The 27139-nt window shown below is 41.1% G+C and overlaps 1 protein-coding gene across 1 annotated transcript; it reads left to right on the top strand.

The window, feature by feature from the left end:
- Positions 1-3606: 3606 nt before the first annotated feature.
- On the top strand, positions 3607-17231 carry LOC109780819 (protein neprosin-like). Its single transcript, XM_073499553.1, has 8 exons — positions 3607-3777; positions 5806-6429; positions 13292-13378; positions 13494-13739; positions 13860-14027; positions 15788-15841; positions 15958-16104; positions 16761-17231. The coding sequence occupies exons 1-8, from the start codon at positions 3607-3609 to the stop codon at positions 17115-17117; spliced, it is 1854 nt and encodes a 617-aa protein (XP_073355654.1). The 3' UTR covers positions 17118-17231.
- Positions 17232-27139: the final 9908 nt, after the last annotated feature.

Genomic DNA, 27139 nt, shown 5'->3' with positions numbered 1-27139 from the left:
AATAAGAACCTGATGAATTTGTTCAAAAAAATCTGCAAGCAGAACCAGTTATGGAAGTACAATTTGATACGCGCCAGACTTAATGTGTGCACGCAGAGACACGTGAGGGACAGGAAAGCTGCAAGAGATGCAGCGGTGAGGGCACGTGTTGAAGCAGTAGCTGCACAGTTGGCAACAGGAACAGCGGCCGTGGAGGAGGAGCCTGTTGGCCTATGTGACCTGCCAGGTTTTGACCCACCTGGTACTAGGAGAAGGCTCGGGAGGTCGATTAAAACCTTCGAGCAGTGGATAGAGCATGAGCCTCTGGAGAGGTGGTCTTTGCTACCTGACACACATGGAGCAAGGTACGGTGTCATGACAACGAACCTCGCGGAAACATACAACTTTTTCCTCAGAGGAAACCGGGCATTGCCACTTACAGCCATCGTTGGGGGTATTTTCTATGGCACCGTCAAGTACAAAAAGCAGAGCAACATATCTTCAACAACCCAAATACACGGAAGGCATACACAGCATTGAACGAGCAGTTTGATGCGTACACTGGGGTCATCTGGCAGTCCTGCACGGAAGCAGCCATACAAGCGAGATACCCTGGTGGTATTTCTGTGCTATGCACAAGGGACCGAGATTACTGGATGACAAAATCAAAGATCATCTTCGATGTCTTCGTCGAGGAGATGCCACAACAGAGGGTTATGAGGCAATTTGGTCTTCTGCAGTTGGAGCTGCCTCCCCCTATAGAGAACCCGGTGCCAGCACACATCCACAGGTATTAACCAGTTTTTCAATGTTGCATTATCTTTCATAGTACTCCATTCGAAGCTTTAGGTAATTTTTGAACACACACCACAATTTTAGGACGACAAGGAAGGGCATGACCAGGACAACTGCTGACTGGCTAGTTAGACTAGAGCCATATGTTATAGAATGGGAGACAGCAAACACACATCTATGGCACGAGAATCACAATTTTGATCTCAATGAATTCAATCTCTATTTGCGGCGCTACATGACCGGAACACGGTTACGCATCGTTGAGCATTCCCACCCAGAGGAGATACCGGATCCTACTCCGTGGGATATGTACCCGAGCTATGACACTTCGGGCTCTAGGCAGTACGTGGTAAGATATATTTTCTTTAAGTAATGTTGTCACATACTTTGATGTGCAAGAGACAGACATTATTAATCGTCATGGAAATTTGCAGGCTACCTTGACAAACGAACTCTACGACGACGTGACCACCTTTGGACGATCACTGTCGTCTGGACCTCTTCTTCAGCACCGTCCAGTGCTACAACCCTTCTTGGAACGAATTCAGAACAAGATACGGACCGTGTACGAGGCTATCACGTGCACCCGGAGAACCGACGTTGTTCAGCACCAGCAGCAGCAGCCGCGTCACTCCATGCACCGACATCAACCACGTCCACGTCTAGCACATCAGCCGACAACCAGGCCACCCCGTCCTGACCAACCTGGCAGTTCAACGTGGCAGCACCCGCAACACTATGGTCTCACGTCGAGCTTCGTGTTTTCTCCACAGCCACAGCAACACGGTCCCTCGTCGAGCTTCGTGTTATCTCCACAACCACAGCAGCACGGTCCCTTGTCCAGTTTCGTGTTTGAACCAGAGCAGCCGTCACAGCCAGCAGGTATGTGTCTTCATATTTATTGTTTTCAATATTAATTGACGCGACCTCATTCTTCATGATGAAACGTTCCATCGCGCAGGAGCCTACGGATATCAGGCGTCTATGTCGGCATCACATGATACGTGGGGGAGTGATCAACATCCCGAGGAGAACATACAGGCTCAGATGTCGCAGCACACCCAGTGGATGAACATGTTTTCAACTCCTCCGCCAGGCCCCACACAGGATACACAGCATGACCAGGGAGAGTCTGAGATTCCTCCTTGTCACATTAGGGCACCCGACAGGTGGGGATGGTCGCCGCTTCCAGATCAGCCTCCCCGCCAGGCCAGACGTCGTCACTGACGCTTCTATCTATTAGTAGAGACATTACCATCTATTTCCGTGTGAGACTTATGTCTATTATATGTATGAGACAAATGACTATGTACTTATGTATGAGACATATGCCTACTCTATTTTAGTATTCTGTTATCCGAACTACAAGATCATATTTAGATAGAACATAATGCTCATACAACAAGACATTACAAACAACTAGATAGAACTACATCTAAATTAAATGGTACGTACGACTGAACTCACAACATACAGCATAAAAACTACATGAAGTCATCATCGTCATCCTCGATCGATGCAGAACTCTTTCCCTTCGACGATGAAGAACTCTCGCCCTTCGACGATGCAGAAACCTTGCCCTTCGACGATGAAGAACTCTTGCCCTTCGACGATGCAGAACACGGAAGCGGCGGCATGAAGATATCATCTTCGTCCTCGCTCTCCTCGGTCCATAAACATGGATTATTTGTTGCAGTCCTTCTGAAAGTTTCACTCTTCGGCACCACTACCTTCTTCTACCTTTCATGCAACCTAAGAAGTTCTTTACGTACCTCCTCATAGGTCCTTTCAGGCCACCCAGACCTAAGTAATTCGTGAGCCAACTTATGGTGTCACTACCGGTGAGTTCGTCCCATGGAACTATCCTATTGTCCATCCTGAAATCGTAAGCTAGCCTCAGAAGAGTCGTGCTCATCCCAGGGTGAAAACTATGATCGAAAGGATAATGGGACATCTTAACTACACTACACTGAAATGCTTATCCACCTCCGTCTGAAGGGGGTTTTATAGGTAGAGAGGAGAAAATGGCGGGAAAGAACGACTGCGGTATGGCGGGAAAGGGTTGGCGGGAAATGGGTGGCGGGAAACGGGTGGCGGGAAAGAGTTGGCGCGAACATATGGCGGGAAAGGGGTGGCGGGAAAGAGTTGGCGGGAACATATGGCGGGAAAATATTGCGGGGAAAGGGTTGCGCGGAATACGTCATAGTTTTAAAAAAATCCGGGGGTCATTCGGGAAAAAAATGGTGGCATGCACCAGTCGGCCCACAGAAGGCCAATTAGTCCCTGTCGGCCCACTGCAGGCCAATTAGTCCCTGTCGGCCCACTGCTGGCCGACTGGACCTAAACTGGTGGCCAACAGGCCAATCGGCCAGCAGCAAGCCGATAGGATCTCAGTCGGCTTGCTGTGGGCCGACTAGGTCCAGTCGGCCGGCGGCAGGCCGACGGTATATTATTTTTGGAAATTATTGCTTGAGCGTAATATTTGTGTAATTTAATTAAAAAATGTATTATTTAAAATAGCTGCAGCTTACTAATACTTAAGAATTCCAGTTGGACGCGGACATGCAGTCCAATAGTACGTACAATCCAGCTGGGGCCGCTTGCTGATTAGTCATTCCTTGTACAGTATTCCACTACGGTAGGTCCCTCCCAGCTAAAATATACGGCGGCTGAGCACTCTCGGCCGGCCATATAAAACGCCGGGATGCTTCGCCGCCTCTCCATCGCTGAGATATATATAGCACGGCAACTGAAGCTAGCAAAACCTACACCAGCACCAACAGAGGTTTGTTGCTGGCTTGCTAGCTAGCTCTGATATTCAACAGACGCTCAATGGCATCGACGCGTGCGTGCTTGGTCGCCCTCGTCGTGGCTCTCACGTTTTTCTTCTTGGAGGGCCTGGCGGCAGCGGTGCCGGTGACTCCGGAGAGTACAGCGCAGAGGCGGCGGGAGGTGCGAAGCCTCCTCAGGCGGCTCAATAAACCTCCTGTCGCAAGCATTCAGGTATATAAGTGTCGCAAGCTACCTTCAGGTTTATATCCTTTCACACATACGTGCTCTGATTTATTTTGTGTTAAACTTTGTACTGGCCAAATTTAAAAAGGTTATCGACTTATTTCTGTATGATGTAAATTTAGTATCATTCATCTTTATATATATTTCTCCGTATAATAACTGGTCTTAGAACAAATCAAATATGCACTATCAAGCCAAAGATTCCGCTTTCTTTTGTTTGTGGGAGTAAATCCACATCCAAACCAAGACGAGAAAACTTGGTATATGCTGGTCTGATCTCCTTCTTCCCTCTGCACCGTACCTTAATTACCTCGTAGTCAAAACGTACGCTTCGATTCCTGTGTTAATTTGATTGTACCATACATGCATGATTTGTACCGACTAGTTTATAGGACTAGATGATGTTAGAATTAATCCGAGGTACCTGGTCGATCATCCAAGGAGCAAGCAATCACACGATGCACAACATCGAAATTTGGTAACGAGGTTAACGAACTTGGCTACATCCCTAAGGCATGACTATGAGCACTCCTTCCCGTGACACCATCACAACACCGCACAACCGTCACCCGGGCGCCGGCACACGCCACCGGCTCTCCTTACATGCATGTGCTATTATATTGGCGTCAGAGTTTTGAATTTCGTTTGGAAAAAATGAATTTCGTCCAAAATTCGTCCATACTGTTTGGGCCGGGTGTTAGTATAACCCGGTCAAAAAATTCAGGTCCGACGTCCAGCCTACTGCTCCAGCGCTCCACCTGCGCCCAGCCTCCTCCTCTAGCGATCCAACTCCACCCAACCTCCTCCTCCTCCTCAAGCACTTCTCCACTTTCTTCTCTCTCCCATTGGGGGGTGAACGTTGTGGCAGCGATAACGCCCGTGCACGCAGGCGACCCTGTAGACGGCGGCAACACCGTGGAGGGCCACAACATGAGGTCGTGAATGACATGGTGCATAGATTCTAGGAGAGTGTTAATCTAGGGTTCATGTTGAGTGTATAATGTTCAATTATTGGTCTATAATGTTTTGATACATGGATTCTGTTAATTGATTTCTACATATGTATTTTGATAAAGACTCTGTTCGATATATTTGTTCTGGTTTATTTCAAAGAAATTGCCAAATTGTAGTCGAATTTGTTCTAAATTTCAAATTTTGGTTTGCCACTTTCGTCTGAAACCAAATTTCATCCATTTCACCCAGGCCCGGTAATTTGGCAAAACGAAATCCAAAACCTTGGTTGGCATAGATCACATCGTGTGTCTACCCCTCATTATATAAGAGGTTTAGGATACAAGTGTCCTATTAGGACATGATTCCATATCCTGTCTAAACACAATACAACTCAGAGTCCAACTCTAACCTACCTTCTATGCTATATTCGACACAATTTCAACAAACTCCAGCTTGTACATTGGAGTTGACTTTATACCATGAGTACCGCTGCTACTCCAATACTCCACGTGACTGCACCTACAACTTATAGTCTGTTCTTTTCTTGATCACAGTCAACACCCGAGAAATTAAGTTTCTCTTTACACTAGTTTGTGCTCCCAACTTCCGAAGTATCCGTTCAATGTCATCACACACCAATCACTGATCTGTGTGAAAGTAAAAGATTCACTTATTAGGTGTTACAGATAAGAGTTAACTGAACTCAACATCACCGCGACCGTCTGTTTGAAACTTGAAGGAATTTCACCGTTGTTTGTCGTCATCCCGAATAAAATCACAGTTGTCTCACCACATGTATGACCACCAGAGCCCTAACACGTCTCCATGTCCCATGCATACTGCATGCTTCGCCGCTATTACTGTGTCGTGCCTCTGCTGTCCCGGTTGAGTCTCAAGGGTCGCGAACCCACACCACTCAAACCCCACTGCAAAGTACCACCACCAATCATCGCCGACCGATGACAATTATCACGTTTCAATCAGACCACGGGGCTCCAGTCCGAACTACGTGTCAATCATTATTTTCCTGCTGAAATACGCTTCGAATCTCTGTCGACTTAGAGCATCTCCAGCCGTTGGCCTCCCCAGGAGGCATTTTTCTCGCCGCCTGGGGGCTGCCGACGAGAATTTTACTCCGGGGCTCAAATCTCTTCCAGTCGTTGCCCCCCCCCCACCCCGCCCCCCAGACAGACCGCGGAGTCACCACAGGAGCCCGTGGCCGCGCCCTCCCGTGGCCGCGCCCGCGCCCGCCCGTGGCCTGGCCGCTACTGCTCGGGCCTGCTGCTCGCACTTGGGGAGCAGCCGGAGGAGCTCCCCGTCCAGGAACTCGCCGAGGCAGACGGAGCAGCCAGCGGCGCCGCCCCGCGTCCGGCTCCTGGCCCGCCCGTCCAGGAACTACGCCTCAGGCCCCAGCCACGATCGTACGGCTGCCCGTGCTTCTTTTTGAAGCCACCCGCGTCGGCATGCCCCACCTCCGGCCGCTCCGCGCCGCTCCACCTCTGCCCCGGCCACGCCCGCTCTTCCTTCGCCCCGGCCTTGCCTGCTCCGGCCTCGCCAGCCCCAGCCTCGCCCGTCCCGGCCTTGCCTGCTCCGGCCACGGCCGCACCTCGCCAGCTCCGGCCAGCGCCCGCCCCGGCCTCGCCAGCCCCGGTCATGCACGGCGAGCTCCGGCCTCGCCCGCCCGTAGTACATGGAGAGTAGAAGTCGCTGGGAAGAGAGGGAGTGTGGGCGTGGAGAGGAGAGAGGGAGTGTGCTGCACGTGGGTGGGCCTGGAGAAGAGAAAGGGGGGAGAGAGGCTGGAAAGTGGGGCAGCGCCTTCAAAAAGCTAATGTCGGTGTCCCCAGCTGCCCCCCGGCGGGCTGGGTGCGGGGTGGGTGTGCTGGCGCTAACTTTTGCAAAATCCGGCACAAAACGACGTCTTGGGGGCCTGGCTGGGACTTTTTTACCCGCCGGTGCTAAAAAAAAGGTGCCTGGGGGCGTCCTGGGGGCCCTAGTGGAGATGCTCTACGATGTAGCCCCTCAATCAGCACCTAGTGAAGTCTTCCAGAAATCAGCTTCACCTTCAACATGACTCCATGTTAGATAATCATCCCACACTCACCCCTCGTTGCCTGCAAGCTCCTGTGTGCACCGTCTTATGTAGCAACTTACTTGCATCGATCCGTGAGACTATCTAGTCCGACCCAACCGTACTTGTCCGGCTACATGGAACGCTCGAGCTCCAAATTCTTCCTTGAGTTTTAATCCAACACGTAATAATTTCATCTTAGCTGACATGACTTCCAGCAATGCCTTAAAGCATCCCTGTTGTGTCAACAAATATTTCACCTTATCTGCCATAAATCAAAGTTTCTAGTTTCATCGAATTTCTCCACCTCAAACTTAGTTTTCGTTGGCACCATGGTTCTTGGTACTGCCGACCTTGTGAAAAATAATACCTGAGCCGTCTCCTCGTGATTCATCACGTGTATTAGTTCTTGCTCAACCTCCAATGCTAGCTATTGCTTTGCCATGCCCCTAGTTTCAATGGATGCGATTGCCTTGTCCCACCAAGACCTTATCCAGCCGGGTGCCCTAGCTACTGCCGAAGACCACCCACGTACATGCCACTCGCTGAGTTCCACGCTAACGCCGCGTGATACGCTCCTTCTCGATCTCTTCTGATTAGCAATCCGACGACTTCCACAAAAGAATTCCCAATCGATTATGATACTGATTTCTTCACACACTATCTTCGCATGAACTGACGACGACTCATCAACTAGATCAACAATCCACAACCTCCAAACAACCTAGCTCATGATACCACTTGTTAGAATTAATCCAAGGTACGTAGTCGATCATCCAAGGACAAGGCAATCACACGAGACACGATATCGAAATTTGTTAACGAGGTTCACCGAACTTGGCTACATCCCCGAAGCATGATTACGGGCGCTACTCCCCGTGACGCTGACATAATACCGCACACCCGCCACTCAGGCGTTGGCACACGTCGCCGACTCTCCCAGTGTGCATGTGCTATTACGTTGGCATAGGTTACATTGTGTGTCTACCCTTCATTATATGAGAGGTTTAGGATACAAGTGTCCTATTAGGACACGACCCATATCCTGTCTAAATACAATACAACTCAGCATCCAAATGTAACCTACCTTGTACACTATATTCGACACAATTCGAACAGATGACACCCCGAGGCTTGCCATGGGAATTGGTTGCAATATGTTTTAGTGAAAATTCGGTTGTAAGGAACATATATATTTGGATTAATAGTATGAGAACAGAAATGTAACTACATATGAATTTGATTTTTTATATAGTTATAAATATGTGTTGTCTTGGTTGCCATATAATCCAATGAGATTTGATTCCATGAAACATAAATGTGTGGATTAATAATATGAGAACTAAAAATAAAAATATATATGAATTCCACTACTGGTAGTAGGAAAAAATATTTATTGAATATAAATAACATAATAGAGTAAAAACTCTCATGCATAATTACATGCTGAAGTGGGTCTTCCTTATACATGGTTGCATATCGAGGTAGCATGTTGAGAAAAATATGTTAGTAGGGATAAGCCAGTTAGTTATATAATATAGGATGCTAAATATCTATCCTACGAGAGACATATTATTTGTTTTGTGTGTGTGTAAATATATATTGAGCATCATATATATAGGGATTGACTATTCGTCACCCTGGGTCAGGAATAGTTATTCTTCACCCACCTCTATTTTAACATCTATGCACCGTAATTTTACGTTTCGTAAATTATGTCTTATTTTAGACATAAAAAGGGAACCTAAGAAAACCTATAATCATCGTAAAAAATATTTTATGTTACGTAAAATTACAAATGTAAAAACATAGTGTAAGATGTACATAAAATACAATTATTGACCTATATTTTTTTGTTACGCCAAATTTTATGCAGTAAATCAATATGAATGTAACTATTTGTATTTCAAATGTAATTTATTTATGAAATGATTGTAAGATTACCTCGGGTAAAGAATAACTTATTCTGCACCCTGGGTGATGAATAGTAACACACTATATATATAGTAACTCATTCTGCACTTATTGGGGATCACTTTGCATGTTTATTAATAAGAATCACGTACTGCAGCAGTAGTGAAACTTTTTCCTTGAGTATATATGATCCCCAATATTTTGCTGGCATCATCGTTAGTATTCTTACTATGATGAAAAAAATATTTGACTAGATAAAATATTACAAGCTATCCAATATTTGTCATGGCAAAAATAGTTCCAGATCAATGCTCATGAGACCACTAGGCACATTTATGAAGATATTTTCCGTATAGTCCATTATAATATGGTTCCATAAAATGAATGTTCACATCATGCTAATGCCAGTTATGGAGATATATAAATTATCATCCGTTGATAAGGAGGTCGAGAAAATTAGAACAGTTGTGACGATCTATGGGATGTCGAGTCTTCCCACTATCTAGTATTTTTCTTTTGTTTTCTGATTTTCTATCATGCTTTTTTCTAGTTAATTATATCTAATTTCATATAAAATAAATATGGTTTATTATGAAAATGGGTATTATATTTTTTTGGAGAAAGTACATCAAGGTTTAATATACACACACTATAGATGATCTTTTGAGTGGACTTTCAAAAATAAATAACACAACGATATTCTATATATGGAAAATCTCTAAGAAAAGTTTTGTCATTATTTTATGCATGATTATATTGCTAAAATAAGGAATATTTCTTTTGGGCAAATAATTTATATTAGCTCCATTTATACAGTTTTGGTAACCAACTTATATGTGCAAAGTAGGAGAAATTCGACAGCAAAATTTCCATAATGTATTATGAAAACATAAGAAGTATTATTGACATCAACTTTTAGTTCCCATAGAACTAAATTTCATCAAACCTTAATTCATTTTAACAGGTAAATGCCAGAGATAGGATCTCTTAACAATAAATAAGTTTGTTGGCATGATATCTATAGTATCGCTATTGTTCTCATTTGTGTGAACTTATGCTAATTATGAACCTATGGAGCATCGCACCCATGGCATGTCCTGGCTTTGATCCCTCTTTATCAAACACATCAAATATTCACAGTTAGAACATTTCTATAGAAATTAATGTTCTATCAAATTATTTCTAAATTCCTTTAACTCATAAAGTCCTAAGATATAGGCTCTCAGAAAGAATTGTTAGGCAAACACTTGCATAATTGTCGATCTAGGAGGCTTCACTCCCATTTACATCTTCCCACGGACCTATCGGTTTTGCTGGCATAAGAATGTGAACATGCTAAGGATTATTGTGACGTCAACCTCATATACAACTACAAGAAATCCAACTGAGTTCACTTCATATTTCTAGGTCTAACGTGTAGTGTTAATGTTATAGAGAGAAAGCATCATTCATGTCGTCTAATCTTATTTGTAAAATATGGCTGCTCTAACATTTTTCTTGCACAGATGTATAATGTGATAGATTTTTAGCGCACATTACTAGGATATTTTATGATAACATCTATTTCATGATGTTATCTAAGTACATATAAGAAGATTCATAGGTACTTAGTTATTGTTCTTAGTTGAACCCTTAGATTTTCACTAATTCTACTCATTTTAGTCCAAAATGTTATTACATTTAGTGTCTTTAACTATGTCTATACCCACATATATTTAACCATACCATGACACAATTAAGATCATTTTTTATTTAAGAAGGGTTTACCGAGTTAATGAGCATAATTTTCTCTAGTTCTTCTAGCCATTTTTTGTTAAGTTGACATATGAGTAAGAAGTTTGTGCAAGTTAAATGCCATGCTATTCCAGGAAGTTTTGTGAGAAACGTCAATAGTTATATGCAAGTACATGAAAGTAAATTTGTTCAAAGAGTTAAAATTTGGATTCAGGAATGACCTAACTGTTTATTTTGGAACTATTATTGCCATGTAAATCAAAGTTTAATTGTTCAAATACCTACTAACTATAAGGGCCATTATTGCTTTTGAGAATATAAGGGTCATCTATATCCCATATACCTAAGTATGTAATCCCAACTAGTTTTGTAATCTCAAAATGCACATATGCCATCTCAACGCACATGCCACCTCATGAACTATTTTCCTTTTTGCTGTTTTTTGAATTTCATACTCCACCCAATTAGGATCTTTAATGCAAAATGTGATCTCAACATGCAAGCATGAAAAAAAAATCTTACCTCCATATACAACCATGCATGGGAAAATGTTTATTATGATACTTATATTTGATAAACATTTTACACTACACCAGAGTAGCCTGATATTACTAATCCAAATATTTATGCTAAATACGACAACCTCATCAAAATATATTGCAACCAATTCATACAAGAATGCATGTTCTTCCAAAGATCTGGATTAATCAAAGGGAAAAGGCTCGCCGTGAAAGAAAAGTATGCATTACATGCTCCTTATTGGTCCAATATGGTCCTAATTAGGATTTTATGTTTCCATGCAAGCTATGGCTTATGAGTGATGTGTAATCACAACCGATAAAAGTTAGTTAATTATGGAGGTCAATGCAAATCAATGGCATCATGTTTTGCTTTCTTGGTGAGAATTTGTAGCAAATCTGTTTATTTAATCTTATATTATTATTTCAGTATATAATAGATATATCCTACACATGGCATGCGTGACATGGCCTGAAGTGCTTATTTCTACACTGTGCATTTCCAATTTCATCATATAAAAGTGTACATAATTGCATCATAGATTTTTGAGTAGCCTATTTTTCATACTATCAATTCAAGATAGCACAGTGTAGAAATAAGCACATTTTGGATTAAATGTAAATGAAAAAAGTGGAACCATGCAATGAGTAGGTAATGTAGTTCTTATATTCTTTTATTTTCTTTACCATTGCTGGTAGCTAATTTAGTGATAGTGGTGAATTTACAAACATCCTAGCGAATAGGTCGTTATGGTGATTTGTCAATTTCATACATAATTTATACTACAATTTGTTCTCAAGTGAATTTATCGAAGCTACTTTGTGCTATGAATATGAAGTACAACCATATTTTATTGAAAATTACAAATTAAATTAGTTCACATAATTACTTAGATGTGACTACCTAAACATATCTTTTGTACTGAAGATACAAAGTTTATTAGTTGACTATGTGTGCCATAGAACGGAGAGTTGTTTGCTTTATTCTCACTCTTTGGTCTACTTATAATAGATCAAACATAGACTGTGAAAGTAAGTAAACCGTGTTGGAACAAAGTAGTAGAGCTGAAATTTTTTAGTAATAGTCAAAAAATTATTGAACCATGTACTAGAGCTAAGAAAATAAATAGGATCAAGTTCAGTTGTATCAGAGCCATGCCTTCTATGGTGAAAGCAACCACCTCATTTCCACCACAGTGCCACACCCAGCCCTGATTACCACCTATCCATCCTATGTCAGGCAAGAACGATGCATATTTTTCCATCATTTTTTACAATTGCATTATGTGTACGATTACCAAGGAGCACAAGCTCTAAATGTGTTTTGTTTCATGTTCTTCTTTTTTTTTATCTTGAAGAGCTGAAGCAGGAAAGTGTGCCAAACATAATCACAAAAAAATAAACCTAACAACAGGGAGGGATTGTAAAAACATTTTTAATTGAACTGCATGTATGCATGTAAACTCCTTTTAAATAGTGTGGTTATTAGAATTTGCACATCTTTTTATGAATGTGATAATTGTTTTCCTTTTTTTAGGACACACACTAAAAACATACTTTACATGTGCCTTTTCCTTCTATGTATACTACAGATTCACCTGTCGACCTTGTTTTATATTACTCTTCTATTTTTATGCTTGAATTAAATCTTAGCCCTTATAATTTGGTCCCAAAATATAGATGATTAGATTTTCTTGGGAATATCTAATTAGTATAGTAATAAAGTAATATAATAGATAAACTTCAATTCGAAACGAGATCCTTTTGTTTCCATTTAATTAATTGTCCCATCAAACTTCCTCCTAGCTGGATGTGCATTAAATTTCAATGACTAAGACATAAGCCAAGCTCAAGCATAAAATAAACCATATCAAGACAGTCATGTGTACTAACATTAACATGGATATGTAACCCAACTTTTGTTATAAAATCCAAATATTATATTGTTTAGAAAGATAAGTGGTTCGTATGTGGATCCAATCAGATCAATATGATGTCTAGAAATTAATGTATCGAGCAAGTGTTGTCTTTTGGATACTCGGAGATAAAGTACGTACATGATCCATCAGATATACAAAGGGAAGCTTTGCTCAGCTTTGGATTAAGAGATGGAATCCTATTTTCTTAACAAAATTAAAAGCCCAAGGTTGATTGAGTTTGCATATAGTTGTCAAAAATAATTTTATTTATTTTATTCCACATTATGCATTGTCTATGTTAAGATTGTAGTGAAGATCTAATGTTTTCTAGTTTGCTCGAACTATTCTGTTTTTTCTCTGCATGGTTGCAACCACTGATTCCTATAAGTTAACAGAGCCTAGACGGAGATATCATAGACTGTGTGCACATCTCCAAACAACCTGGATTCGACCATCCTCTCCTCAAGAACCATACTATACAGGTAAAACATTGCAACACCATTTCCCCTTTCATTTCGCAATTGGTTGTTGACAAGTTTCTATGCTCTCCAATATCCCACACTGGTTTCATGATGTCACCTAATCATCATAATTCAGATGCAGCCTTCTTACCATCCAGGAGGCATGTATCATGAATCCAACATCGCACCCCATCACATCACCCAAACATGGCATCAAAATGGTAAGTGCCCTAAGAACACAATACCAATCCGACGGACCAAGGAGGAGGATGTCTTGAGGGCCAATTCCATCAAGACGTATGGCAAAAAGATGCCCCAGAGCATCGCAAACCTCGATTCAATCAATAAACCAGTAATACCCAATATATCGACGGGGCACCAGGTATAAAAATCCATTTAAGAATCACATTAAAATGAGAAATAATCTCCCTCTTGGATTGTTACTATTGTTATTTGATTCTGAAAGTGCTCATTCAAATTTGTTTTCTCTCATGTTAAGCAGCATGCCATAGCATCTGCACAGGTTGATAACTGCCATGGAACCAGAGCCAGCTTCAATTTGTGGAAACCAACAATTGCCAGGGCTAATGACTTTAGCTTGACACAACTCTGGATCACTGGGGGTTCCTATAGTGGCAACGACCTCAATACCATTGAAGCTGGATGGCAGGTCGGACCTCAAAGGGAAACATTAAAGCCACTTTCATAGATGATATATTAATCCACCTCTGAAATATAATAAAGTAACATCTATGTAGTCATCTCCCCTACCTACATTGTCGTTATTGCAAAGAACCTGAAGCAACCTCTGAGATATATCATGCAAAATAATATCAAATAAACCTCTAAATGCATATCTAAATTGTGCACGTATGATATTATACAACATAATCTTTAGTTACCCTCTAATTTACATCTTCATTATCCCACCAAAAAATTATTAAAAATAATCTAACCCTCTAAATCTACATATAAAGTACCCACATCCCTCCTTATTGATATTAATACTACAGAACAAAACCCCATAAATAAGAGACTAAATTAGCTAGCCCGCCCACTATATATATATATAGTGTTACTATTCATCACCTAGGGTGCAGAATAAGTTATTATTCACCTGAGGTAATCTTACGATCGCTTTCTAAATAAATTATGTTTAGAATATAAATAGTTACATGCATATTGATTCAATATGTAAAATTTGGTATAAAAAACAAAAATATAGGTTATAAGACCAAAAAATTCACACTTTATGTATGTTTTACACTATGTTTTTACATTCGTAATTTTACGTAACATAAAATGTTTTTTACGGCGAGTACATATTTTCTTACGTTCTCTTTTCATGTATGAAATAAGAGAAAATTTACGAAACGTAAAAATACGATGCATTGATGTCAAAATAGAGAGGGGTGAAGAATAACTATTCCTCACCCAGGGTGACGAATAGCGCGACCTTATATATATACATCTCCTTCCTAACTCAAAGTATACTCGCATGAAGCGTGTCACACTAGAACATCCAGAATTGGGCTAGGCCCTGGCCAAACTCGTTCCATAGTTCCAAAATGAGTCAAAAAGTGGTACACTCATCAAAGAAATCTAATGGCATGACCAGGGTCGTGACCCAAGCAGCTCAGGACCGATCGTTGCCTCAATGTGCCACCATGTAAACCATGCATGTATGCATGTAGCGTGGACTAATATGCATATCACTTTCTATGGTTTTACAACCATTGAAGATTTTTTATTCATGAAACACATGACAATGATAATAACAAGATGGTGGATAATCAATTTTGAACAAATGTGGGCCTCATTTCATCCAAAACAATTAATTTATTCAGTATCATATAAAATACCTATATCTCTTATGTCCATGTGGGTGCTTGTGTTCATGGACTAGTGAGGTACATTAGGCATGTGAAACTAGTCCCGACAACATTATGTACAATACTAAAACTATATCAATAACTTAAGAAGACATCCTAGATATTTAAGCATGGATAGGGTAAATGTTTAAAGGGACTCGACTGAATAAGCAAGCAACATTCAATTTTGTGAGTCAGCAATTGTGCAAAGGGTATAAGACACCACTATACTCAATCAACAAAACCAAGATGCTGGAAAAAGGATTGAAAAGTTGGATTCCATGGGAAATTATCATATGAGCAAACTTGTTGGCAAGTCTCATTGTGTCTGTATAATTTCAATGGAAGCAAGGGAGAAACATGTTGTGTGCAAAGACTTAGATTGTCTTGCTTTTTCATGTGTTGCGTTAGAAGGACAACCTCAAAATCTCACTCTTCCTCCCCCACTCTCTCTTAGTCTATCTATCTGTTCCCTAATCATTCAATATATAATGGTGTAGTAAGTTGTGCAATCAGTTTCAATGTGACTGATGGCTTTGTCCTCATACAAACATTGCAGGTATACCCAGGTCTATATAGGGATAGAAACACTAGACTCTTCATCTACTGGACCGTAAGATAAACATCATATTTAACTGTATCTTAATTTTGGGAAATGTTGAGCCCTCCTTTTATTAATGTTGGTAATAACATCAAGATGCTACATTTTTACTTTGTGGAATATTGTAGCGCGATGCGTATCAAACAACAGGATGTTACAACCTACATTGCTCAGGGTTCATCCAGACAGACAATCAGATCACCCTTGGTGGCAGCATCTCCCCAACCTCCACCTATGGAGGCGCACAATATGACATCGACATTTTAGTTTGGAAGGTAATACAACACTTAAATCCTAAGTTTTGAGTTGCTTGCACCGAACATTTCAATCAAAAAGGGTAAGCTAATGGGGAAATGTGGGAGAATTCACTTACTTCAACATTTCCTCCTCATGTGCATGCTCCCTTAGACCCAGAAGTGGAAATAGGAATCGGCCACAATTATTTACTTTATAGCACTCGCTAGGATTAAAACTCAAGAAATCTAGCTTTGAGCTACATGAGTTCAAACCAAAAGCCTATGCTAATGGGAAAGAGTGAGAAATTCACGTATACTTCAACATAGGCATACAAAATCAAATTCTATCAATTGTGGTTCTTAGCCTATTTGTTGGCACACAAATAGAGTAGCAGTTGTATCCATGCGTATTTCATATTTGTCCCTGGGTGCAACACTATTAATTTAGCTATTGAACAAGGGATCTTTGAAGTTACCCCTCCTTATCTGGTTAGAGTTGAAACAACTAAATATTAGCCATTGACATTAAGTAAGCTAAACTAAGTAAGATATTTAAATAGTTGCACATGAACTCGCTAATGTGTTGTGATACACTAGCCCATTAGTTTGATGTATTGTCTTTAACTTGGGAACTTAAGTCATCTAAATTGTGTTAATCATTATGTATTTCGTAGTGAACTATTTGTAGCTTGCAGGACAAGGTGGGGGGCAATTGGTGGCTGCAAGTGGGGGGCTATTATGTGGGGTATTGGCCATCATTCATCTTCACATACTTGGCGAATAGTGCCTCCTCTGTCCAGTGGGGTGGTGAGGTATTTTCACCTGATGTCGGCCAAACTTCCACACAAATGGGCAGTGGACACTTCCCCAATGAAGGGTTCCGTCAGGCTAGTTACATTAGGAACATCCAAGTGGTAGATTCCTCCAACTCTCTCATACTGCCAAGTGATGTGGGCTTAATAGCTCCTCAGAACAACAGTTATGATGTGCAAGGTGGTGTCTATGAAAGCAACTGGGGCACTTACATCTACTATGGAGGGCCTGGGAATTAATAACATTAATAGCCCATGAGAAGTACCCCTTTTGTAATATAATGCTCTATGTGTTACTTGTGGCCCCAATACAACTGTATGTGTTATGTTGCAATGCCCAATTATTGTGTACTACTGCATTCCTAAGAGGTGTAAAAAAGCATTAGAAGCTTGCAACATATGCACTCATGTTTCACCGCATGTTTGGGAATATGTAATAAGTGGCTTTCATCATTTGTTGTTCTGTATAGGCACTACAACTAAACATCATGTACTTTCGGTAAGGATAAGCCTATTTACATCCAACTTTCAGATCTCAAAATAATTGTCCATTAAATATTGTGCTTATCACTATATTTTAAAAAGAAACATTTAGCAAATCTTAGTGACCAAACAATTTTTCTTTCTCAATGCATTTTTTGTTGGGGAACGTAGTATTTCAAAAAAATGCATACAATCACGCAAGATCTATCTAGGAGAAGCATAACAACGAGCGGGGAGAGTGTGTCCACATACCCTCGTAGACCAAAAGCAGAAGCGTTTAGTAACACGGTTGATGTAGTCGAACGTCTTCACGATCCAGCCGATCCAAGTACAGAACGCACGGCACCTCCGCGATCTGCACACGTTCAGCTCGGTGACATCCCTCGAACTCTTGATCCAGTTGAGGCCGAGGGAGAGTTTCGTCAGCACGATGGCGTGGTGACGGTGATGATGAAGTTACCGGCGCAGGGCTTCACCTAAGCACTACGACGATATGACCGAGGTGTGTTTCTGTGGAGGGGGGCACCGCACACGGCTAAAAGATCAACTTGTGTGTTCTAGGGTGCCCCCCTCCCCACGTATATAAAGGTGGGAGGGAGGAGGAGGCCGGCCAAGGGTGGCGCGTCCAAGGGGGGGAGTCCTACTCCAAGTAGGATTCCGCCCCCCTTTCCTATTCCAACAAGGAGAAGGGGGAAGGAGGAGGAGAGAAGGAAAGGGGCCCCCCAACCCTAGTTCAATTCGGTTTGGGCTAGGGGGGCACGTGCCACTCCTTGCCCTGCCTCCTCTCTTCCACCACTAGGCCCATGAGGCCCAATAACTTCCCGGGGGGGGGGGGGTCCGGTAACCCCCAGTACTCTGAAACTTATCCGAAACGACCCGAACCATTCCGGTGTCCGAATATAACATTCCAATATATGATATTTATGTCTCGGCCATTTCGAGACTCCTCGTCACGTCCGTGATCTCATCCGGGACTCCGAACAAACTTCGGTACATCAAATCACATAACTCATATAACAAATTGTCATCGAACTTTAAGCGTGCGAACCCTACGGGTTCGAGAACTATGTAGACATGACCGAGACACATCCCCGTTCAATAACCAATAGCGGAACCTGGATGCTCATATTGGCTCCTACATATTCTACGAAGATCTTTATCGGTCAAACCGCATAACAACATACGTTGTTCCCTTTGTCATCGGTATGTTACTTGCCCGAGATTCGATCGTCGGTATCACCATTCCTAGTTCAATCTCGTTACCGACAAGTCTCTTTACTCGTTCTGTAATGCATCATCCCGCAACTAACTCATTAGTCACATTGCTTGCAAGGCTTATAGTGATGTGCATTACCGAGAGGGCCTAGAGATACCTCTTCGACAATCGGAGTGACAAATCCTAATCTCGATCTATGCCAACTCAACAAACACCATCGGAGACACCCGTAGAGCATCTTTATAATCACCCAGTTACGTTGTGACGTTTGATAGCACACTAAGTGTTCCTATGGTATTCGGGAGTTGCATAATCTCATAGTCATAGGAACATGTATAAGTCATGAAGAAAGCAATATCATTAAACTAAACGATCATAGTGCTAAGCTAACGGATGGGTTGATAACCCACAAGTATAGGGGATCGCAACAGTTTTCGAGGGTAGAGTATTCAACCCAAATTTATTGATTCGACACAAGGGGAGCCAAAGAATATTCTCAAGTATTAGCAACCGAGTTGTCAATTCAGCCACACCTAGATAACTTAGTATCTGCAGCAAAGTATTTAGTAGCAAAGTAGTATGGAAGTAACGGTAACGGTAGCAAAAGTAATATTTTTGGGTTTTGTAGTGATTGTAACAGTAGCAACGGAAAAGTAAATAAGCGGAGAACAATATGTGAAAAGCTCGTAGGCATTGGATCGGTGATGGAGAATTATGCCGGCTGCGGTTCATCATGTAACAATCATAACATAGGGTGACACAGAACTAGCTCCAATTCATCAATGTAATGTAGGCATGTATTCCGAATATAGTCATACGTGCTTATGGAAAAGAACTTGCATGACATCTTTTGTCCTACCCTCCCGTGGCAGTGGGGTCCTAATGGAAACTAAGGGATATTAAGGCCTCCTTTTAATAGAGTACCGGACCAAAGCCTTAACACATAGTGAATACATGAACTCCTCAAACTACGGTCATCACCGGGAGTGGTCCCGATTATTGTCACTTCGGGGTTGCCGGATCATAACACATAGTAGGTGACTATAGACTTGCAAGATAGGATCAAGAACTCACATATATTCATGAAAACATAATAGGTTCAGATCTGAAATCATGGCACTCGGGCCCTAGTGACAAGCATTGAGCATAGCAAAGTCATAGCAACATCAATCTCAGAACATAGTGGATACTACGGATCAAACCCTAACAAATCTAACTCGATTACATGATAAATCTCATCAAACCCATCACCGTCCAGCAAGCCTACGATGGAATTACTCACGCACGGCGGTGAGCATCATGAAATTGGTGATGGAGGATGGTTGATGATGACGATGGCGACGGATTCCCCTCTCCGGAGCCCCGAACGGACTCCAGATCAGCCCTCCAGAGAGAGTTTAGGGCTTGGCGGTGGCTCCGTATCGTAAAACGTGATGAATCTTTCTCTCCGATTTTTTTCTCCCCGAACACGAATATATGGAGTTTGAGTTGAGGTCGGTGGAGCTACAGGGGGCGCGCCCAGGGGGGCAGGCACGGCCCCCATCCTCGTGGAAAGGGTGTGGGCTCCCTGACCTTGATTCTTTCGCCAGTATTTTTTATATTTTCCAAAAATAATCTCCGTGAAGTTTCAAGTCATGCCGAGAACTTTTGTTTCTACACAAAAATAACACCATGGAAATTCTGCTGAAAACAGCGTCAGTCCGGGTTAGTTCCATTCAAATCATGCAAGTTAGAGTCCAAAACAAGGGCAAAAGTGTTTGGAAAAGTAGATACGATGGAGACGTATCATGGGTCTTCTCCATCACATCATTCTCTAATGATGTGATCCCGTTCATCAAATGACAACACATGTCTATGGCTAGGAAACATAACCATCTTTGATAAACGAGCTAGTCAAGTAAAGGCATACTAGGGACTCTCTGCTTGTCCTATGTATTCACACATGTACTAAGTTTCCGGGTAATACAATTCTAGCATGAATAATAAACATTTATCATGATATAATGAAATATAAATAACAACTTTATTATTGCCTCTAGGGCATATTTCCTTAAGTCTTCCACTTGCACTATAGTCAATTATCTAGATTACATAGTAATGATTCTAACACCCATGGAGTCGTGGTGCTGATCATGTTTTGCTCGTGAGAAAGGCTTAGTCAACGGGTCTGCAACATTCAGATCCGTATGTATCTTGCAAATCTCTATGTCCCCTTCCGACACTTGATGACGGATGGAATCGAAGCGTCTCTTGATGTTCTTGGTTTTCTTGTGAATCGAAGCGTCTCTTGATTGTCTTTGCCAAGGCAATTGCACCAGTATTGTCACAAAAGATTTTCATTGGACCCGATGCACTAGGTATGACACCTAGATCGGATATGAACTCCTTCATCCAGACTCCTTCATTCGCTGCTTCCGAAGCAGCTATGTACTCCGCTTCACACGTAGATCCCGCCATGATGCTCTGTTTGGGACTGCACCAACTGACAGCTCCACCATTCAATATAAATACGTATCCGGTTTGTGATTTAGAGTCATCCGGATCAGTGTCAAAGCTTGCATCGATGTAACCATTTACGACGAGCTCTTTGTCACCTCCATAAATGAGAAACATATCCTTAGTCCTTTTCAGGTAATTCAGGATGTTCTTGACCATTGTCCAGTGATCCACTCATGCATTACTTTGGTACTGATACGTCTCCATCGTATCTATAATTTTTGATTCTTCATGCTATATTATATTCTGTTTTGGATGTTAATGGGCTTTATTTTACGCTTTTATATTATTTTTGGGACTAACCTATTAACCGGAGGCCTAGCCCAGAATTGCTGTTTTTTGCCTATTTCAGTGTTTCGCAGAAAAAGGATATCAAATGGAGTCTAAACGGAATGAAACTTTCGGGAACGTGATTTTTGGAAGAAACGTGATCCAGAGGACTTGGACCCTACGTCAAGAAAGCAACCAGGAGAGCACGAGGTAGAGGGGCGCGCCTACCCCCCTGGGCGCGCCCTCCACCCTCGTGGGGCCCATGTTGCTCCACCGATGTACTTCTTCCTCCTATATACACCTACGTACCCCCAAACCAATAGAAGCATCCACGAAAACCAAATTCCACCACCGCAACCTTCTGTAGTCGTGAGATCCCATCTTGAGGCCTTTTCTGGCGTCCTTGCGGAGGGGACATTGATCATGGAGGGCTTCTACATCAATACCATAGCTTCTCCGAAGATGTGTGAGTAGTTTACCTCAGACCTTCGGGTCCATAGTTATTAGCTAGATGGCTTCTTCTCTCTCTTTGGATCTCAATACAAAGTTCTCCACGATTCTCGTGGAGATCTATTCGATGTAATCTTCTTTTGCGGTGTGTTTGTTGAGACCGATGAATTGTGGGTTTATGATCAAGTTTATCTATGAACAATATTTGAATCTTCTCTGAATTCTTTTATGTATGATTGGTTATCTTTGCAAGTCTCTTCGAATTATCAGTTTGGTTTGGCCTACTAGATTGATCTTTCTTGCAATGGGAGAAGTGCTTAGCTTTGGGTTCAATATTGCGGTGTCCTTTCCCAGTGACAGTAGGGGCAGCAAGGCACGTATTGTATTGTTGCCATCGAGGATAACAAGATGGGGTTTATTTCATATTGCATGAGTTTATCCCTCTACATCATGTCATCTTGCTTAACGCGTTACTCTGTTCTTATGAACTTAATACTCTAGATGCATGCTTGATAGCGGTCGATGTGTGGAGTAATAGTAGTAGATGCAGGCAGGAGTCGGTCTACTTGTCTCGGACGTGATGCCTATATACATGATCATACCTAGATATTCTCATAACTATGCTCAATTCTATCAATTGCTCAACAGTAATTTGTTCATCCACCGCAATACTTATGCTCTCGAGAGAAGCCACTAGTGAAACCTATGGCCTCCGGGTCTATTTTCCATCATATTAATCTCCCGTCAACTAGTTATTTCTGGAGCCGTTTATTTTGCTTTCTTTACTTTTAGTCTTTATCATAAAAATACCAAAAATATTATCTTATCATATCTATCAGATCTCACTTTCGTATGTGACCGTGAAGGGATTGACAACCCCTTTATTGCGTTGGTTGCGAGGTTTTTATTTGTTTGTGTAGGTGCGAGGGACTCGTGCGTGGCCTCCTACTGGATTGATACCTTGGTTCTCAAAAACTGAGGGAAATACTTACGCTGCATTACTGCATCACCCTTTCCTCTTCAAGGGAAAACCAACGCAGTGCTCAAGAGGTAGCAAGAAGGATTTCTGGCGCCGTTGCCGGGGAGTCTACGCAAAAGTCAACATACCAAGTACCCATCACAAACCCTTATCCCTCGCATTACATTATTTGCCATTTGCCTCTCGTTTTCCTCTCCCCCACTTCACCTTTGCCGTTTTATTCGCCCTTCTTCCGTTCGATCTTTTTTTTGCTTGTGTTACCATGTACCTTGTTTTTGCTTGCATCTTCGCTTGCTAAAAGTTTATGGATCCTCATCCACTTGCTAATCTCTTTAAGAGATCCAATTATGATGAACCTATTGCTAGTGAATTGAGTGCACTAGATTATCTTTATGAGGTTTTGCTTGAAATTCGTGGATCTAAAAATTGTGATAAAGTAATTTATGAAGCGATTCACGATAGATCTTTGAATAAAAAGCATGATTGCAATGATTTTACTATAAATTCTATTGATGTCAATTGTGCTAAAAATATGCAAAACCCTAAGCTTGGGATGCTAGTTTTGCTATGTCCTCTACTTGTTGCAATGATCATGATTGGGGTGATAGTTCTTCTTATGATCTTGAAAATTTATTTAAGCCCCATGATGAATATGCGATTGATAATAGTGTTTGCAATATTATTGAAAGTGGATTTGGAAGAGTGTCAAATTTAGATCCCACATATTTGGAGAATGTTCAATCTTATGAAATTGTTGATAAAAGTGGGTTTGGAGAGGTCATGACTTTAGTTAATGTTAATCCCACTATTTTGGAAGAGTGTCAACTTTGCATGCATGTGGATCGTGTTCAAATTTTTTTATGTGATAGTTATTTTGTTGAATTTTCTTATGATCGCACCTATAATTATTATGGATGTAGAAATTTTCATGTTACTAAATTACCTCTCGTTATGTTGAGATTGCTATTGTTTCTTCCCTCTTCCTTGCATATGCTAGTTTTTGCTTGCTATGATAATTTGTTTGCCTATAAGATGCCTATGCATAGGAAGTATGTTAGACTTAGATGTGTTTTTCATATGCTTTATGATGCTCTATTTGTGCTTCAATTCTTGTCTTTCATGTGAGCATCATCGAAATTATCAATGCCTAGCTAGGGGCATTAAACGATAGCGCTTGTTGGGAGGCAACCCAATTTTATTTTTAGTTTTTTTTGCTTTTTTCTTCTGTAGGAATAAATATTTGATCTAGCCTCTGGTTAGGTTTGTTTTTATGTTTTAATTAGTGTTGGTGCCAAGTTAAACCTATAGGAACTTCTTTGATGATAGTTATTTGATCTTGCTGAAAATTCCAGAAACTTTCTGTTCACGAAAACAATTGTTAAAAATTATGAGAACGTGATATAATGTTGATTCCAATTTCAGCAGATCAATAAACAAATTTCTTAGGTCTTCCTATTTTTGATGAATTTTTAGAGTTCCAGAAGTTTGCGTTAGTTACAGATTACTACAGACTGTTCTGTTTTTGACAGATTCTGTTTTTCGTGTGTTGTTTGCTTATTTTGATGAATCTATGGCTAGTAAAATAGTTTATAAACCATAGAGAAGTTGGAATACAGTAGGTTTAACACCAATTTATATAAATAATGAGTTCATTATAGTACCTTGAAGTGGTGTTTTCTTTTCTTTTGCTAACGGAGCTCACGAGATTTTCTGCTAAGTTTTGTGTTGTGAAGTTTTCAAGTTTTGGGTAAAAGATTTGATGGATTATGGAACAAGGAGTGGCAAGAGCCTAAGCTTGGGTATGCCCATGGCACCCCAAGATAATCTAAGGACACCAAAAATCCAAAGCTTGGGGATGCCCCGGAAGGCATCCCCTCTTTCGTCTACTTCCATCGGTAACTTACTTGGAGCTATATTTTTATTCACCGCATGATATGTGTTTTGCTTGGAGCGTCTTGTATTATTTGAGTCTTTATTTGTTAGTTTACCACAATCATCCTTGCTGTACACACCTTTTGAGAGAGACACACTTGATTCGGAATTTATTAGAATACTCTATATGCTTCACTTATATCTTTTGAGCTATATAGTTTTTGCTCTAGTGCTTCACTTATATCTTTTAGAGCACGGTGGTGGATTTGTTTTATGGAAACTATTGTTCTCTCATGCTTCACTTAGATCATTTTGAGAGTCCTACAAAACAGCGTGGTAATTTGCTTTAATTATGATAGGCATTCAAGATTAGTAAAGAAAAAAAAATATGAGTGTGTTGAATACTATGAGAAGTTGGATGCTTGATAATTGTTTTGAGATATAAAGATAGTGATATTAGAGTCATGCTAGTTGAGTAGTTGTGGATTTGAGGAATGCTTGTGTTAAAGGTTGTGATTCCCGTAGCATGCACGTATGGTGAACCGTTATGTGATGAAGTCGGAGCATGATTTATTTATTGATTGTCTTCCTTATGATTGGCGGTCGGGGACGAGCGATGGTATTTTCCTACCAATCTATCCCCCTAGGAGCATGCGCGTAATACTTTGCTTTGATAACTTGTACATTTTTGCAACAAGTATGTGAGTTCTTTTTGACTAATGTTGAGTCCATGGATTATACGCACTCTCTTCCTTCCACCATTGCTAGCCTCTCTAATACTGCGCACTTTTCGCCGGTATCATATACCCACCATATACCTTCCTCAAAACAGCCACCATACCTACCTATCATGGCATTTCCATAGCCATTCCGAGATATATTGCCATGCAACTTACCACCTTTCCGTTTATTATGACACGCTTCATCACTGTCATATTGCTTCGCATGATCATGTAGTTGACATCGTATTTGTGGCAAAGCCACCGTTCATAATTTTTTCATACATGTCACTCTTGATTCATTGCATATCCCGGTACACCGCCGGAGGCATTCACTTAGAGTCATATTTTGTTCTAAGTATTGAGTTGTAATTATTGAGTTGTAAGTAAATAAAAGTGTGATGATCATCATTTTTAGAGCATTGTCCCAAGTGAGGAAAGGATGATGGAGACTATGATTCCCCCACAAGTCGGGATGAGACTCCGGACGAAAAAAATATATAAAAAAAGAGGCCATAAAAAAGAGAAAAGGCCCAAATAAAAAAATATGAGAGAAAAAGAGAGAAGGGACAATGTTACTATCCTTTTACCACACTTGTGCTTCAAAGTAGCACTATGATCTTCATGATAGAGAGTCTCCTATTATATCACTTTCATATACTAGTGGGAATTTTTCATTATAGAACTTGGCTTGTATATTCCAATGATGGGCTTCCTCAAAATGCCCTAGGTCTTCGTGAGCAAGCGAGTTGGATGCACACCCACTTAGTTTCTTTTGTTGAGCTTGCATATACTTATAGCTCTAGTGCATCCGTTGCATGGCAATCCCTACTCACTCACATTGATATCTATTAATGGGCATCTCCATAGCCCGTTGATGCGCCTAGTTGATGTGAGACTATCTTCTCCCTTTTTGTCTTCTCCACAACCACCATTCTATCCCACATATAGTGCTATATCCATGGCTCACGCTCATGTATTGCGTGAAGATTGAAAAAGTTTGAGAACACCAAAAGAATGAAACAATTGCTTGGCTTGTCATCGGGGTTGTGCATGATTTAAATATTTTGTGTGGGGAAGATAGAGCATAGCCAGACCATATGATTTTGTAGGGATAACTTTCTTTGGACATGTTATTTTGAGAAGACATGATTGCTTAGTTAGTATGCTTGAAGTATTATTATTCTTATGTCAATATTAAACTTTTGTCTTGAATGTTTCGGATCTGAACATTAATACCACTATTAAGAGATTTACATTAAAAATTATGCCAAGTAGCATTCCGCATCAAAAATTCTGTTTTTATCATTTACCTACTCGAGGACGAGCAGGAATTAAGCTTGGGGATGCTTGATACGTCTCCAACGTATCTATAATTTTTGATTGCTTCATGCTATATTATATTCTGTTTTGGATGTTAATGGGCTTTATTTTACACTTTTATATTATTTTTGGGACTAACCTATTAACCGGAGGCCCAGCCCAGAATTGCTATTTTTTGCCTATTTCAGTGTTTCGCAGAAAAAGGATATCAAACGGAGTCCAAACGGAATGAAACTTTCGGGAATGTGATTTTTGGAACAAACTTGATCCAGAGGACTTGGACCCTACGTCAAGAAAGCAACCAGGAGGGCACGAGGTAGGGGGGCGTGCCTACCCCCCTGGACGCGCCCTCCACCCTCGTGGGGCCCACGTTGCTCCACCGACATACTTCTTCCTCCTATATATACCTACGTACCCCCAAACCAACATAAGCATCCACGAAAACCTAATTCCA

This window comes from Aegilops tauschii, chromosome 5 (assembly GCF_002575655.3).
Source record: "Aegilops tauschii subsp. strangulata cultivar AL8/78 chromosome 5, Aet v6.0, whole genome shotgun sequence".
In the NCBI taxonomy this organism is placed as follows: domain Eukaryota; kingdom Viridiplantae; phylum Streptophyta; class Magnoliopsida; order Poales; family Poaceae; genus Aegilops; species Aegilops tauschii.
This window is presented reverse-complemented; position numbering and strand designations above follow the sequence as displayed.